Below are 16,408 nucleotides of genomic sequence, written 5' to 3'. Positions count from 1 at the left end.
AATGAGCTGCTAACGCCTTTATTTATGTTTTAAGTTCTATTTTCTTCAGCTAGAAAAAAAATACCCAACATCTTGGAATTCTTGGAGAAATGTTGTTTATCGTGATAGATTAGTTTCCCACCAAGGAAGAAAATATAGGGGACAAGGTAAGCAGGACCCATGCTGTGTGTTCTCTTTCAAGTGTTCTGCTCACATAGGTCTGGTAGAAAAGGGTAAGTCCAGAGGACAGGCTGATGGAAACTGAAAACAGAAATATTCCTACCTGGCAGGGCTGATCTGAGTCATGACTTCACTTTCTCCCCAGTTTCCTGGAGCACATCGAATGGAGGAAAATGCATAGATCAACCCCTCTTGCTTGGAACAGAATATCTGGTACTTTTTAGATCCTGACACAAATTACTATCAGGATATCCCCAGACTATGTTAATTAGACTGTGGTCTGATTCTTCAAATCACAGTCCCATGTTTTCAAGCAGATGAATTTCTGGTAAAATGCTCGTGCTAATTAGACCACCGCTATGTGAAGATGATGCTTAAAACAACATCCCAAAGATCTGCTCTGAATGGAGGAAAGCAATCATTTATGAAGAACCTTGTGAGAGTCTCATCAGCTACCACCTTAATACAACCACAAGCAGGAAAGAGTGGTTTAGCCTTCCTGACTACTTTGCCCTTAACATTGCTGTGTAGGATTTCTTCATATAGCAAGCAAGGCTCTTTGCTCTTGATTTATCATGTTGAACCCCCATACAACAAGAAACAACAGTCACAGGACAAGAAAAGAAGGGGAGGCTGTAGTGGCAGATCTGTGCATGTATTGCTATGGGTCCTGCTGATCTGGAACCTGACCCATTGATTTTCCTTCTTGACCTTAGATCTGCCTGGTCACAACGGACCTGCCTGATGAACCTTGGGCTGTGTCTGTCCCTGGCTGACCCCACCAGATCTGCTCCTGAGAACTGACCTGAGAATTGACTTCTGTGCTTGGCCTCAGGCCTGCTTCATCACCAGAAACCTGCCTGATGACCTGGGCTCTGGGCTGACCCCCACAGCCCTGCCCTGCCTGCCCTGCTCCCTGGCTAGGGGTGGTGGGACAGGCCTGGGCTGGGAAGGCCCTGCCCTCGTGGCTGCAGAATCTGCCTCAGCTCCTGGCTTTCCTCCTTCAAAGAGCAGTTGGCCCTCATGACACCAACAAAGAACCCCACTAATGGGTGTGTCCGGGATAGTAAAATGATCTCAAAGAAGATCTTTGGCTCATATTTACCACAGATAGTTTCTACAGCCTATCTGTGAATTCCCTCCCTTCAATAGAAGACCCTAGAACCCAAGGTCGTACAGCATTTCCCATCAGGCTGCTCATCTTTCACCATCAGCTAGGCAAAGAAAGGCGCACTGTGTTCAGTTTATGGATGCCAAGTCCAGGATGCACTTCTGGCGTCAGGATCAAAGAATGCAATAACGCATTCCTCAGGGATGACTTCTGGATGCTTTAAACAACCTGCAAAATCACAGTTGGCACTGTTTGACCGTTCTGAGGCCGTGTATTCCCACAGAGCACAGCAAATCAGCATTTCTGTGCTTTGCAGGGGGTGTGCAGATGGAGTCCAACTTTTCATGTGGTCGTGTGGATTCCTTCACTGTGTAAACTGGAATGGAATACAGACAGGGAAAAAATACATAACTAGAATCAAAGTAACTTCAGAAACATGAAGAAAACAGAAGAATTAACAAAAATATTATTATTTTTTCCATTAAATGAGGCAGTAGAGGATGTGGAAAAAGAACAAATAAAGTGTGACCTAAGAAGTTCTGATTTGCTTTCAGTGTGTACTTTGTTTTATACTTGCTGCATGAGAAATTCAGCATGGCTTTGTAGGGATAATGGAAAAAAAAAAAAAAACAATTCCAGACATGCAAAGCTTGAGTAGTCTGATGGACCATTGCTCTAAGTTGAAAACCATCACAAAATATGAATTCTAAACTATTGTAATATACAATATACAAATATCAATGTACAAAGTTTGCTGCTGTGTAAAAGTGACTTTGAAGGTCATATTTTTGTATCCTTGCTATGGCACTGACTTTGTTAGGTACTCCATTAACAACAAAGAAGTTTTATCAGAAGTGCCATGCAAATATCTGGGTGAGTGTGTAAGCAAACACAATAAATACGTATGCAACCTGTCCCCTGTTAGCAACGATAGTAAAAAAAAATAATAATAATCTTTAGTTCCTAGTGATTTAAAATACTTATATACATAAACGTAAGTGAACTGTTAAGGGTCTGGTATTTATTTTATGAGATCTAAAACAGAAGAAAAAAAAAAAAACAGCTAACTGAATTCAATACAAGTTATTACATGATAACGAATGATAATCTAATAGAGCTGGAGCTGGTATCTAGAAGAGGAAAAGGAATTAATTAAATTCTGGCTTTCTCATTTAATTTCATAAGACAAAAGTTAGCAACAGCTATAATGAATTTGTCTCTTACTCTGAGAACTTTATATCGTTAATAAAGGGTGAAGTAACGTTTACATGATTTTACGAATAATGTTGTGTGCTTCATTGTAAATCTGAAAATACCTAAAGCATTGTGTTTTGTGTGTTTTGGGCTTGGAGTTTTAATTACAAAACCAAAATTTACTGTTATGGTACCTGTCAACGGACAAGAAGGAAAACAACACTTCACAGTGTCCTCTAACAGAATCCTGGAACTCCTGACCTGGAGAAACAGACCTCTGGTAATTCCTGTGACCTCACCTCAAGAGCCAAAGAACGGATCTGCTAGTGCAGGGATTAATGATGCTGTCCTTAAGATCTGACAAGCAGAGATTGGTCTAAAAACTGGTGTGTTCCGCTGCACATGGTGGCTCATGGAAAGACGTCTGATATTTGTTAGGATGAACAAGAATCACACGGAGTAGCAGTTATCCTTACGGTTTATGTTTCTGGGGGAGTTACGTGGAGATACAAAGTGCTGCGCTACCTATTTTATTGAATGACAGCAGGCGCTGTGATGGTATGTAAAGGATAAAGCAAAATTATGGAATCATTAAGGTTGGAAAAGACCTCCAAGATCATCTGGTCCGGCCACCCCCTTCCCACCAATGTCACCCACTAAACCATGTCCCTAAGCACCAGGCCCAACCTTTCCTTGAACCCCTCCAGGGACGGTGACCCCACCACCTCCCTGGGAAACCCGTCCCAACGCCTGACCGCTCGTCCTGAGAAGAAATGTCTCCTCGTTTCCAGCCTGACCCTCCCCTAGAGCAACTTGACGGCGTTCCCTCCAGCGCTACCTCTGGCTATCCGCGAGAAGAGGCCGCCCCCAGCTCCCCACACCCTCCAGTCCTCCCCGCTAGGGGGCGGTGCCGTGACGCAGCCGCACCGGGCCCCACACCCGTCACTTCCCCCGGCGACAGCTTCCGGCGCCGGAGGCGGGCTCTCGGCGTGGGGCGGTCCCGGCGGCACGGCTGCGTCCCGACAGGCAACGCGCGCGCGCTGCCCCTCCGCTCTATGGTAACCACAGAGACCCACGGCGGTGGCGGATCAATACTGGGACGGCGGCGGCCGTGGCGCCGTGGGGAGCATGGCCACGCTGGTGCTGGATAACGGCGCCTACACCGCCAAGATCGGCTACAGCCACGCGCACGTCAGGTGAGGGGCGGGGCGGGGCGGGCCGCGCCGAACTGGGCCCCTCCCTCCCCCGCCCACCGCCGGTACTGCGCCTGCGCACTCGCCGCCGCGAGGCCCCGCCCCCGCGGGCGGTGAGGGGAGGCCCCGCCCCTCTCCTTCAGCGCTGGGTTGGGGGGGGGGGAGCTGAGGGATGAGGGGGGTCAGGGCCGAGCTCGGCCCCCGGTAGCCCCCGGCTCCGAGTGGGCTCCAGGCGACCCGCGGCCCGGGGACGTGACGGGACGAGGCCGGTTGCGACGTGTGTCATGGAGCTGTGCCCGTCTCTCGCAGCGTTATCCCCAACTGCCAGTTCAGGTCGAAGACGGCGCGCTTGAAAACCTTCACGGCGAATCAGCTGGATGAGATCAAGGACCCCTCGGGCCTCTTCTACATCCTCCCCTTTCAGAAGGTAACGGGGCAGAGCCTGAGCGGAGCCGCGCTGCCGGGCAGCAGCAGGTGCTTCCTGGCATACTTCTTGTGCCGTGTGCGCCCACGGCAGGTTTTGGTGTCGTGACGTACAAGAGGCACGCTGGGCAGCGGGCAGTGTCACAGCGCTGCTGCCAAACGCAGTAAGTGTGTGCAGGGAACGAGTTACCTTGCTCTTCTTCTTGCACAGCTTCTGGCAGCCTTATCTGTGTGTCACACCTCAAGTTCCTTAGCTGGAATTCAAAATCTGCGTGTAGTCTTGTTTCCACCTGGTGCTGCCCCCATACGCTGCATCTGTCAAGTATATAACATAAATGTATAATATATATAACTATTTGGAACCTGTACGTATGTGATTTAAATTTATATGCTAGTTGGACAGTTGTTACTATGGAGAATCTCTTTGTCAAATGTTAGACTGCCTTTTTTATGTCTGCATACTGTTAAAAACTGATAAACACGTGAATATGGTTTTTATATAAGAGTATGCTGTATATATGAATGTATAGAGTATGTAGTGGTATGAATGAAGTAGGATGATTTAATGATTGATCAATGTCAAATCATGTATGTCCTCCTCTAAAGACAGTACCTGTCGACACAGCTTCCCCATCCCTGGAGGTCTTCAAGGCCAGGCTGGATGGGGCTTTGGGCAATGTGGTTTGGTGGGAGGTGTCCCTGCCCGTAGTAGGGGGTTGGACTAGATGGGCTTTAAGGTCCCTTCCAGCCCAAACCATTCTGTGATTCTTTGATTTAGGTGGAGGATATTTGTAACATTGTTTATTTCTTGTTACCTTTACTCTTGGCATAGAATTATGGAGAACTAAAGAATACATAGGGCCGCTCCTTGATAGGGAAGGTCTCCTCACAGACAATGACATAGGCAAAGCAGAGACGCTTAACGCCTTCTTTGCCTCTGTCTTCAATGCTGATGATGGGCTTCGGGACCCAGGGTGCCCTGAGCTGGAGGACCGGGATGGTGGGGATGACAAACTCCCAACCGACCCTGAACGTGTGCGGGATTTGCTACTCCACCTGGATCCCTACAAGTCCATGGGTCCGGATGGGATTCATCCCCGGGTGCTGAAAGAGCTGGCGGACGTCATCGCGGAACCTCTCTCAATTATTTTTCAACGATCCTGGGAATTTGGAGAGGTCCCGGTAGACTGGAAGCTGGCAAATGTTGTGCCGATTTACAAGAAGGGTCAGAAAGAAGACCCTAGCAATTACAGGCCTGTCAGTCTCACGTCAGTGCCTGGTAAAATCATGGAGAAGATGGTTCTCGAACTTATTGAGGCGCACCTGGGGGACAAAGCAGTCATTGGTCCCAGCCAGCATGGGTTTGTGAAGGGTAGGTCCTGCCTAACTAACCTGATATCCTTTTATGATAAGATCACCCGTATGATGGACCAAGGGAAACCAGCTGATGTGATTTTTTTGGACTTCAGCAAGGCTTTTGACACGGTTTCCCATAGGATCCTACTGGACAAAATGTCCACCATACAGCTAAATAAAAACATCATACGATGGGTGAGCAATTGGCTAACGGGCAGGGCCCAAAGGGTTATGGTAAATGGGGCTGCATCAGGCTGGCGGGCGGTCACCAGTGGGGTCCCTCAAGGCTCCATTTTAGGGCCGGTACTTTTCAATATTTTTATAAACGATCTGGATGTAGGAATAGAAGGTATTTTGAGCAAGTTTGCTGATGACACCAAACTTGGAGGAGTTGTGGACTCGAATGAGGGTGGTAAGGCCTTGCAGAGGGATCTGGATAGGTTGGAGAGCTGGGCGATCACCAACCGCATGAAGTTCAATAAGAGCAAGTGCCGGGTCCTGCACCTGGGACGGGGAAACCCTGGCTGCATGTACAGACTGGGCGATGAGACGCTGGAGAGCAGCCTAGAAGAGAGGGATCTGGGGGTCGTGGTAGACAGCAAGTTGAATATGAGCCAGCAGTGTGCCCTGGCGGCCAGGAGGGCCAACCGTGTCCTGGGGTGCATCAAGCACGGCATCGCTAGTAGGTCAAGGGAGGTGATTGTCCCGCTCTACTCTGCGCTGGTGCGGCCTCACCTCGAGTACTGTGTGCAGTTCTGGGCACCACAGTATAAAAAGGACATGAAACTGTTGGAGAGTGTCCAGAGGAGGGCTACGAAGATGGTGAAAGGCCTGGAGGGGAAGACGTACGAGGAACGGCTGAGGTCACTGGGCCTGTTCAGCCTGGAGAAGAGGAGGCTGAGGGGAGACCTCATCACAGTCTACAACTTCCTCGTAAGGGGGTGTCGAGAGGCAGGAGACCTTTTCTCCATTAACACCAGTGACAGGACCCGCGGGAACGGGGTTAAGCTGAGGCAGGGGAAATTTAGGCTCGACATCAGGAGGGGGTTCTTCACAGAGAGGGTGGTTGCACACTGGAACAGGCTCCCCAGGGAAGTGGTCACTGCACCGAGCCTGTCTGAATTTAAGAAGAGATTGGACTGTGCACTTAGTCACATGGTCTGAACTTTTGGGTAGACCTGTGCGGTATCAAGAGTTGGACTTGATGATCCTTAAGGGTCCCTTCCAACTCAGGATATTCTATGATTCTATGATTCTATGATAGAATTGTGACAATTTAGACACTTTTACTCTCGGATTTCTTTATACTGTCAGATCATCAATTTTGACATTTTTCGATCTCTAGTAATTGTTTAAAAAGTGAAATATATTTTTATTTTCTAAATAGTAGTGTTTTTTGTTTTTTTTTTTCAAAATTCCCACAGGGTTACCTGGTTAATTGGGATGTCCAGAGACAAGTTTGGGATTATCTTTTTGGAAAAGAAATGTATCAAGTAAGAGCCTCTTTCTTTCTTTCTTTTTTTTTTTTTAAAAATAATCAATTTGTGTAGGTTAAGCCTTGACGAGTGGATTTAACATAAGTACATCAAATATTAAATAAAACTGCTGAGCTTACTATTCTCTTTGTAAGTGACTTCCATTAGAAATCACAAGGATTTATTGTAAACTGATGAAAATTATGACTTTGAGCTCTGGTATAGGAATTTCAAAAGCATTTAACTTTCCAGTTTTGTGTGTATCCATACTGAGGTCAATTTACATATGTCAATCTTAAATTCACATCAATATAATTAAGAGTTCAAGTTTGTAAAATAAAAAAACAAAAACATCATTATAGACAGATACAATGTGGTTTAGAGATTAAGAAACTCTTCATTTAAGATAGTGATAAACTAGGTCAGTAGGCCAAAAGACAGGCATTAAGTAGCTGTATTTTTGGCTAACCATTTATTGCCAATGAATAAACTGAATTTATAAAATATAAATATATGAAATGCAATTTTCTTGTTTGTCACACCAACTGGATGTAGCCCAAGATGTATAATAAGGCTTCTCTTGTATTTTTTTTTTAAATATGGTGTATTGTTACTTACTCTGAAAGTTTTTGTTTTGTTTTGTTAATATGTAGGATACAGAATGAAAGAGTACCTTAAATATCTTAATCTTCATACTTAAAAATACACAGTTCTGGCTTTTGGTATTTAGCTTTCATTTACATTTTGGAACTAGATTCCATTCCTTGACAGTTTTTGTTTGTTTGTTTGTTTTTTCATGAGTAAAACCTACAGAGGGAGATACAGCTGGTAATATGTTTGGGGCTGTATCTAGTTATGGTGAAAATAACTGTGAAGTTTTCTCTAATGGAATTCGAGGCATTAGCAAACACAGAAAGTCCAGGATCTTTCGCTGGCCTTGTAAGAGGTCACTGGGAGTTTTGTTGTTTCTGCTTTGTGCTGGACTTTGTCTTTGGTTAATAGATACATGATTTCTTGATGCAAATGCTGAGCTGTTGAAAAGAAATCTTGCTGTAGTTGATACAATTGGTGTAAAGTATCTTTTATGAGTATTGTAGTGTTCTTTATGGGTATCTCTTTAAAATGTTACATTACAATATCTAAGGATGGTAACAGGAGCAGAGTATATAAGGAGGTGCTCCCTTTTATTATGTTTTAAACCATGAATACATTTAATTGTATCACTGCTCATAAAGTCTTCACAAAGGAAAAAAAAAAAGTAAAAGTTTATAAGCCTAGCTTCTGCTAACAGATATGGCAAGTGATAAACATGTCTTCAAATTTACACAGTCTTCAATTGCTGCAAAATGTCATAGTGGATTATTTTTTAATTTTTGTTTAAGGACAATCTTTGTGTATTTTTCATAGGTGGATTTTGTAGATACCAACATTATTATCACTGAACCTTATTTTAACTTCAGTTCAATACAAGAATCCATGAATGAAATCCTATTTGAAGAATATCAGTTTCAAGCAGTTCTTAGAGTAAATGGTGAGTATATCCCCTTCTATTTCACATATTATTATTTTCAAGGTTAAAATTCCAACTATGTTTAAATGCATACACATACAAATCACTTAATTTCTTTCCTGGTTCTTGAATAATACACTAATACGTGTACTCAGACTCGATTCAAAATTTTTATGGAAATTGAACCTTTACTTTTATACTACTTTTTTAAGAGTGTCTTGCATATAATTAAAGTAAATCTGGGAGGAGAAAAAGATGGCAGAGATAATGAATATATTTTGAAATAAGATATCATTTGAGGAAGTCTACCAAAGATTTGTGTGGAGACTTTGACAGCATTCCTCTTTTGGGGGTGGTGGTGATTTTTAATTTTGCTTTGTATTTCAAATAAAATGCAGCATTGTGGTCGAGAAATGCATTACCTTACAGGGATCACAGGAAATGGTAAAATAACATCTCAACCCCTTTGAAAAATAGATATCCCTTTAGATTGTTTTGATAAATTGTGGTGTGATCAATCTGTTTAGGCCACAGGAGAGGGAACAGAACGTGCACTGGAATCCATGAAAAAGAATAAAGGGGGAGAGGATATACAATACTTAATTTTATCCACTGTCAAAATTAGTTCACTTGTTGGCTATCGTGTTCTGTATTGAGTTCTTAGAAGTCTGAAAAAGGCGTTTAAAATTTAAAGCACTTTCATATCAATGCGAATTCTAAAAGTGTATATTCATGTAAAGTTTGAATGAAATTTTCTGTTTTTCAGCTGGAGCTCTTAGTGCGCACAGGTATTTCCGGGATAATCCATCTGAGCTATGTTGTATCATTGTGGATAGTGGATACTCTTTTACACATATTGTACCATATTGCAGAAGTAAAAAGAAGAAAGAGGCAATTATCAGGTAAACGCTATTATTAATTTTTTAGAATTGTTTGTTATGCCTGAAGTTAATAATTACAGAATTCCTTGTGTTACTTTTTTTATGTAGGATTAATGTTGGAGGAAAACTCTTAACCAACCATCTGAAGGAGATAATATCTTACAGGTAAAGTAAGGGATTAATTACTGACCATCATCTTGAGACTTGATATAAAATGTGCGGGAAGTTTGTGGGGATATTCTTTCTGGTTATGTGAATTTTAGATTAAATGCTGTTTAAAGGGGATTTTTGTCTATTATAATCTGCTAACTGTCATCTTGAGCTTAGACCATCAAAAAAATAATTAAAAACCAACAGCCTAATTCATCCCAGTGCCAGGGCTTTTGAAGTTGCTGAGGGTGTGTGCGTGTTCACAGTTATACAGGTTCTTATATGTTTTCTCAGATGTTTCAGTAGTTCATAAGTCAGCTGTCAAATAAGTGCTACATTTTGATTCTATCTACACCACAAATAAAATTCAATAGAGTTGACATTTTATTAAGTTATTTCAGCTTAAGACTTTACCTAGGTAAAGAGATAGCAAAGGTGTAATACCTTTGCTATTAAAACTAATTGCAGAGTTACGGCTATTCTTCTTAAGACAGGGCAAACGCAGGTAGATATTTGTGTTTACTAAGTTGCAATGTAATAAAATACTAAGTTCTGGTATATCAGGTATGCTTTTGTAAATTGAATGCAAGCTTTAGATACTAGTACATTTCTGTGATTTGAAATTATGGTAACCTATCTCCAATGCAAAACTTGAACAGGTAATACTAAGAATTATAATTATTCTCAAACTTCTTTGTTTTTTTTTGTTTGTTTGTTTGTTTGTTTGTTTTGCACAGGCAACTGCATGTTATGGATGAAACGCATGTAATTAACCAAGTAAAAGAAGATGTGTGTTATGTGTCTCAAGACTTTTACAAGGACATGGAGATTGCCAAGTATGGATACAATGCTATTAAATGTAAAAGTTGGTACTTCTGAATAATCTATTTGTACAGACAAAAATATATCCTATAAATTAGAAATTCTTCCAGTTAAGGCAAGAGAAGTCCAGTCAGTAAAAAATCGTTGGGATGTAGAACTTGTTCTTTATTCTGTTGTTTTGCATTCTTCTCTTTTAGATTGAAAGGAGAGGAAAATACTGTAATGGTAGATTATGTTTTGCCAGACTTCAGCACAATCAAAAAAGGATTTTGTAAGGTAATATTTTAAGTATTTTTTGGACTGTTTTCCCCTGCACAAATACACTCCTGATGGTCAAAAAGACTTTTTTTTCTAGTGCTGCATTGTAACTTCTTTCTGTGCTATGCATTAACTGGCTAAATTTTCAAAATGCCCTGGTATCACAAGTTGTATTAATTTTCTGTGGCAAATCCGTGAAGTAGCTCAGATGCTTTTAGAAATATTGTGTATTGTTTGAATAATGAATGATGGCATAGGCTCCGTCTCTTCCTTCCATATTCTGGTAGAAAAATGACAAAATCCGTCATCTATTTTTGTTGACTTTGTCAAATGTTATATTGTTGTTTCGTAGGATGATTCCACACACTCTAACTGCTCAGAATGAAGCATTTATTTAGCTTTCGTTCTTCCTGAAGCTTGTTTGTATATAGCAATTCACACATACAATGATACTAACTTGTAGTATACATCTAAATGTAATCACAAAGCCAAATGCACTTGACTATCCTCAGATTTCAGATTGCTGTCAGTGCAAACCTAATAACACATGTATTTAGTCACTGCATTTGTGTTAATTTGGTTGCAACCACTGTAGCTAAGAAGTAATTCCACGTGCTGACTTGTATTTTTGCTACCTCCTTCTTCTGGAAGTAGGTTTTACCTTCCTTCTGAGAATCCTGTGAGCTTTGTGGAAAAAATGGATTCTGAGCAGTTACCTAAAGTTTTCCTCTAATTTGCATCTCAGATGAGAGGGAAAGTAGACAGCGGATCACTCATTTCCTTAGGAAGTTGGCATGAAAATGAAATGCTACATCTCTGGCATAGGACTTTATGTTCTATTATTTAAAACTTGCAGCTTTCTATAGTTGTGCTGTCAAACACCCTACTTTCAATTATCATGTAACGTTATTGTATTGTGCCTTTTTTTTTTTTATTATTTGTTGAAGGAAGTTTGCTTTGCTTTGTTTTAGTAAGTCTCTGAATTTCATCCAAATGCCCTAGTATGTAGAAAGTTCAGAGCTGTTTAGTAGAACAGCCTGGAAAATCTTCATAGGAGTGAAAATTTAGCAGTGTTACTGTGTTTACTGAGTTGGCCAGAGTTTCAAAAGCAGTCCCTGTATCTTAAGTGTCACTCCTGCGTATATACACTGTATTTTGCATTGGTAAAACTGCAGCTGATAAGTTGATAGACTCAAATTTAATACCACAGTTTGTATTATTCTTAAAAGACTTCGTAGGTAGTATAACTTAATGTAGAATATTTGGCCTTCCACTGCAGTATATGAAAAAGATTAGCTAAACACTCCAGGATATAATTTCTTTTCCTAAACTGTGGTTACTATCCTTATCTTTAATTTAGCCAAGGGAGGAGATGGTGTTAAGTGGAAAATACAAGACTGGTGAACAAATACTTCGTCTAACAAATGAAAGATTTGCAGTTCCAGAAATACTCTTCCATCCTTCAGATATTGGTATTCAAGAGATGGGAATTCCTGAAGCTATTGTTGATTCTATTCAGAATTTACCTGAAGGTATAACTTCAAGTGTTCTGAAATTTGTTGTCGTCGGTTTTTTGTTTCTTTGTTTGTTTTTTGTTTCTTTGTTTGTTTTCTGTTTGTTTTAGCTTCTTAGGACTCTTTGGATGCTAATACTCTCAATATGCCAATTATTAAGATGTGAACTGTTCTGTCTTCTGGTATGTGTCATATGCCCTAGGACTGATTATTGTCTACAAGATGCCATGTTATGCAAACAGAGCTTTGTGGTGGTACATAGATTGGCTTCTATTTCTGTTTCAGTTAATCACTGTATACAGAACTCTTCCCAACATCATTTACTAATGTGACTTACATGTCTTCAGTGATAGAATATACCTGAAATTAGTTTTGTGTTTTAGAATATTTCTTCATTGAAAGAAAACTCAAACTGGCCAAAGCCAGTCCAGTCATTCAAGCATCAAAGTCTAAAACCTTTCTGCCTACTGTGTTTGTCAGGAGTAGTATTAATGCTTTCATGTTACAGATTATATACACTAATGTAGTAGTAACATTAATGTTACTACAAAGAAGACTTCCGTAGGTTTTGTGATAACACATAAGTACGGAGGTGTTGAGGCTATGAAATGATATATGTATATATTTTTTTTAGGTACAAAATAAAATCCCTTTTGAAAGGGAAATGTGTTGGTAGGCATGCAATCTAACAGACAATTAAAATGTGATTTTTTAGACTTTGGCTTTGATAATTAATGAACAGACTGTGATCACTTTCCTGTTTTGCATTAAAACTATTTTACTGATTTGATCACTATATGATCACTACTTTGAGTATTTCTTACTCCATTTTGAATTCATAACAAATTTGGGAATAAACTTCAATTTCTAAATAAATCTTTAGTCTCTAATTACAGATATTATTATTTCTTTTTAATTTTAAAGAAATGCAACCTCATTTCTTCAAGAATATAGTTCTGACTGGAGGAAACACCCTTTTTCCGGGCTTCAGAGATCGGGTCTATTCTGAAGTTCGATGCCTCACTCCAACTGACTATGATGTTTCTGTTGTTCTTCCTGAAAAGTAAGTCCTAAACTGTACAGAATAAGCATTTTCTTATAGCAGAAAAAAATATAAAGTAGGATTTCTTTTGCTGATAAAAGGATAATTAATATTTAAATTCATCCCCTTAATTTAAGTGAACCAACATTGTACAAGAAGGATGTTTTAATCTGGTGTGTTTTCTGACAAACAATGTATTACAGACCACCTGCTTGTCTGTTACTTTGCCTAATAAAGTTAAGCACACAAGTAGGTGTTTCCAGGAACAGTCCTATTACAAATCGATCAGTAAGACTATAGTTTCATCAAGAGAATTGGATACATAAGTATGCACAATTAGAGTTTAGTCCTTTACTTGAAAGAATTTTCAGCACAGGAATGCTGGCATGTCATTAGTATTGTAGCCACTTCAGGGATTTGGAAGGGATAACGTCTTTGCACCAAGTGAATTTACATTTGAGCCAAAACAAGTAGTCTTTGATAGTACAAAAAAATTTTACCTTTTAAAGTATTATTAAAGAGTATTTTTAAATATTAAGGAATTGTTACCTGTACAAAGTAAATACAAAGACACCTCTACTTCCTTTCTCACAAAAGGTACTTAATATTTTATAAAAAGGGAAGCCACTTAGCAGTGGTAAAATTTGAAACTGTCTCAAAATTTGTCTGGTGCTGGATGGTTTCATTTAGCAATCAAAAAAATTATCTTGAAACAGTCTCTTCTGATTTTAGATATTTTTTGTTAGGTATCGCTAAATAATTACTGGAAATCATCACTGCATACTTATATTTTAAATGAACTTGGATAAAATTAACAATAGTTTTATTCATTTTTCAGCCCTATTACTTATTCTTGGGAAGGTGGGAAGCTCATTTCTGAAAACGATGACTTTGAAGACATGGTAGTAACTAGAGAAGATTATGAAGAGCATGGGCACAATATCTGTGAAGAGAAATTTGATATATAAGTAGTATAGTTGCTTATATTGTTATTCCAGTGTTTTACTCAGAACTGTGAACTGTGGCTTGTTCTCTGTCAGTTAGGATTGTGTTTTAGCTTTCCTGTACTTAACTGGATTGGGGAAAATTCATTTTCAGAGTTTAAAAATAAAGTTTTACAAACCTAATACTATGAAATGTGTGTGTTGCATTTCATTACGTTCTCATCTTTTACTGATAGCTTCATTATTATTCTTACTGCAAAAAACTGATAGCATGAGGCGATAAAAATAGTGAATGCTCTTACTGGTATAACACGTGTTAAGAAGAAATTAAGATACATTAATGGGAGGGGGGGAATTTTTATGAAACTGACTGGACATTAAACACTTCTTAAAAGGTCACTCAAAATTGCCCAAGAGTAATCTGAACACTTCCTTCTTAAAAAGGGGTTTTGGTGTTTTGGGTTAGTGGGTTCTTGTTTTGGAGAGCAAACAAACCTTTTCCCCTTCCTCTCACCTTTTGGAATTTCTACCAGGCTTATATAGTCTGAGGTGAACCAAGTTTGCAGCTGTGGCTTGGTTAATTCTATCTGTGTCCTAGACCTGCATTCCACACAAACAGAAATGCCCCAGCCTGTAGTTACTAGTTCTGTCTACAATGCAACCGTGGCATCAGAAGAAGCTCCTTTACTTTGCCATCAGTGCACGTGGGGCAGGAAAGAGCAACATTGACAAGCAATAGCTGTGAGAGCTGTGCTGGTGTGTGTTGCTACACCTGGCTGCCTTGGGTGTCAGGACAGTTAGGCACTCACTCAGGGTGGATAATGGGTGGGCAGGTGCTGACACTGATCTTGACTCATGACTGTAGGTGAATTCTTTAGTTGGGCTGGTGATACTCAAATGGGCTCAGGAATGGCCTATTCCCAGCTGCAGGGCCATATTCCATCTCTTGTCTGCCTTATGATAAAGCACTATTTACCTAGCTTGGAATGAAGGTGGCTGGCTTAGCCAGTTGATGACATGAGTTAAGGAGAAGTTTCAGTGGATTACATGCCCTTCAGAGGACTTAAACAAGTCTCCTTCCAGTGAGGGGGACTGAAGCAAAACTAGATGCTATTATTTTCTGAAAATTGTTTTTCATGATCTATATGACCTTATCGATCTAGTTGAACAGTCAGAGTTGACTAAATGAACAGGGGAAACAAAGGTGCATACTGCCAGCCCCCGGGATCACTCAGAGCATTAAGATACATACATATCCTCATTGCTGGCTTGTGCTTCTTTTCTTCTTCAGATGAGCATGCGGTGTTACAGCCATCTCGCTCCCAATTTGGTAAGCTCCTGTTACTACCCAGAGGTCTCAGAATAAGAGCAATACAGATGAGAACTAAACCCAGCACTCCAGGGAATGAGAAATCTGGATAACAAGCTGTCCCAATTAAACAGTTTACTGAGATGATCCTTCTTCACAAATACAGTTTTTTATACTTTGGACTAGCAACTCCTGGTGGCTTTCCTCTAAGTGGAAGAGGTATCCTCCTGCTTCTGTTTATTAGCCATAGAGGGGACAACTAAGATGTTTGTGCACAACAATAACTTCTACAAACTCTTGAATATAACTTGTATTATTCTGTGTAAGAAAATATGGGACACCACTCCAAGGAGCATAGTATGCTGTTACTTTGAAATCTTCATATAGAGGTTGCTCACATACGGATTCATGCTGGGAACGGGTTTGATGACACAGAACCTACAAGCAGAGGTGGGGGTGCGGCCAGAATCCCCACCCCCCAGGTGATTTTGGGTGGAACCGTCAGAAACGAGGGGCGGGAGGGGAGCCCCGCGCCCTGCCCCGTCCTTAGCGGCGGGGCCGGGGGTCGGCGGTTGGGCAGGCGGGCGGGCAGGGGCCGTCGCTGCCGCCCCCCGGTGCAGGCAGAGCGGCCCGGCGGAAGCCGGCAGCACCTCACTTCCCGCCGCCCCCCTCGGCCGCCGCCCCGCCGGGGCGGAAGTGAGGCACTGCCGCCGTCGCTATGGAGTAACCGGAGCGGGACGGGGCCGAGGCGGAGGCAGCGGGACGGGCGGCCCGCCGGGCCCGGCAGCAGGGCCCCGCGCCAGCGGCTTCCCCCGCGCTGAGGTGGGTGAGGGGCCCGCCCGGCCCCGCGGCACGGCGGCTGCCCGCGGCCTAGCGCCGCTGGCTCCGCCGGGGCTGCGGAGCGGAGGGGAAGGGGCCCGGCCTGGAGCCGCGGTCGCTGCCGGCCGGGAGCGGCCCTGGGGCGGCTGGGGGCGGGCGGGGACCCGCCGCGTGCCGCTGGCGGCTCCGGGCTCGCCGTGGGTAAGGAGCGGGGCGCGCTGCGTGCGGGGGGCCGGCCGCGGGAGGCA

General features: G+C 41.9%; 2 protein-coding genes across 2 annotated transcripts in view; both read left to right on the top strand.

Moving 5' to 3' along the window:
• Positions 1-3,412: 3,412 nt before the first annotated feature.
• On the top strand, positions 3,413-14,220 carry ACTR6 (actin related protein 6). The gene is made up of 11 exons (XM_080595920.1): positions 3,413-3,660; positions 3,967-4,084; positions 6,861-6,929; positions 8,319-8,442; positions 9,188-9,323; positions 9,411-9,467; positions 10,190-10,288; positions 10,472-10,550; positions 11,893-12,064; positions 12,971-13,109; positions 13,927-14,220. The coding sequence occupies exons 1-11, from the start codon at positions 3,593-3,595 to the stop codon at positions 14,054-14,056; spliced, it is 1,191 nt and encodes a 396-aa protein (XP_080452046.1). The 5' UTR covers positions 3,413-3,592; the 3' UTR covers positions 14,057-14,220.
• A 1,642-nt stretch (positions 14,221-15,862) lies between these two features.
• Positions 15,863-16,408, top strand: part of SCYL2 (SCY1 like pseudokinase 2) — a 38,871-nt gene continuing 38,325 nt past the window's right edge. The window contains exon 1 of the mRNA XM_080595907.1: positions 15,863-16,163. The gene's annotated coding sequence lies outside the window, so the exon portion shown is untranslated. The remainder of the gene's footprint in view (positions 16,164-16,408) is intronic.

Source organism: Anser brachyrhynchus, assembly GCF_964034855.1.
Source record: "Anser brachyrhynchus genome assembly, chromosome: 1".
Lineage (NCBI taxonomy): Eukaryota > Metazoa > Chordata > Aves > Anseriformes > Anatidae > Anser > Anser brachyrhynchus.
This window is presented reverse-complemented; position numbering and strand designations above follow the sequence as displayed.

Coding starts and splice junctions, on each gene's coding strand:
- ACTR6 (XM_080595920.1), top strand. CDS start 3,593: ATGGCCACGCTGGTGCTGGATAACGGCGCCTACACCGCCAAGATCGGC. Junction 12,065..12,970: donor TATTCAGAATTTACCTGAAG/GTATAACTTCAA, acceptor TTAATTTTAAAG/AAATGCAACCTCATTTCTTC. Junction 13,110..13,926: donor TCTGTTGTTCTTCCTGAAAA/GTAAGTCCTAAA, acceptor TTCATTTTTCAG/CCCTATTACTTATTCTTGGG.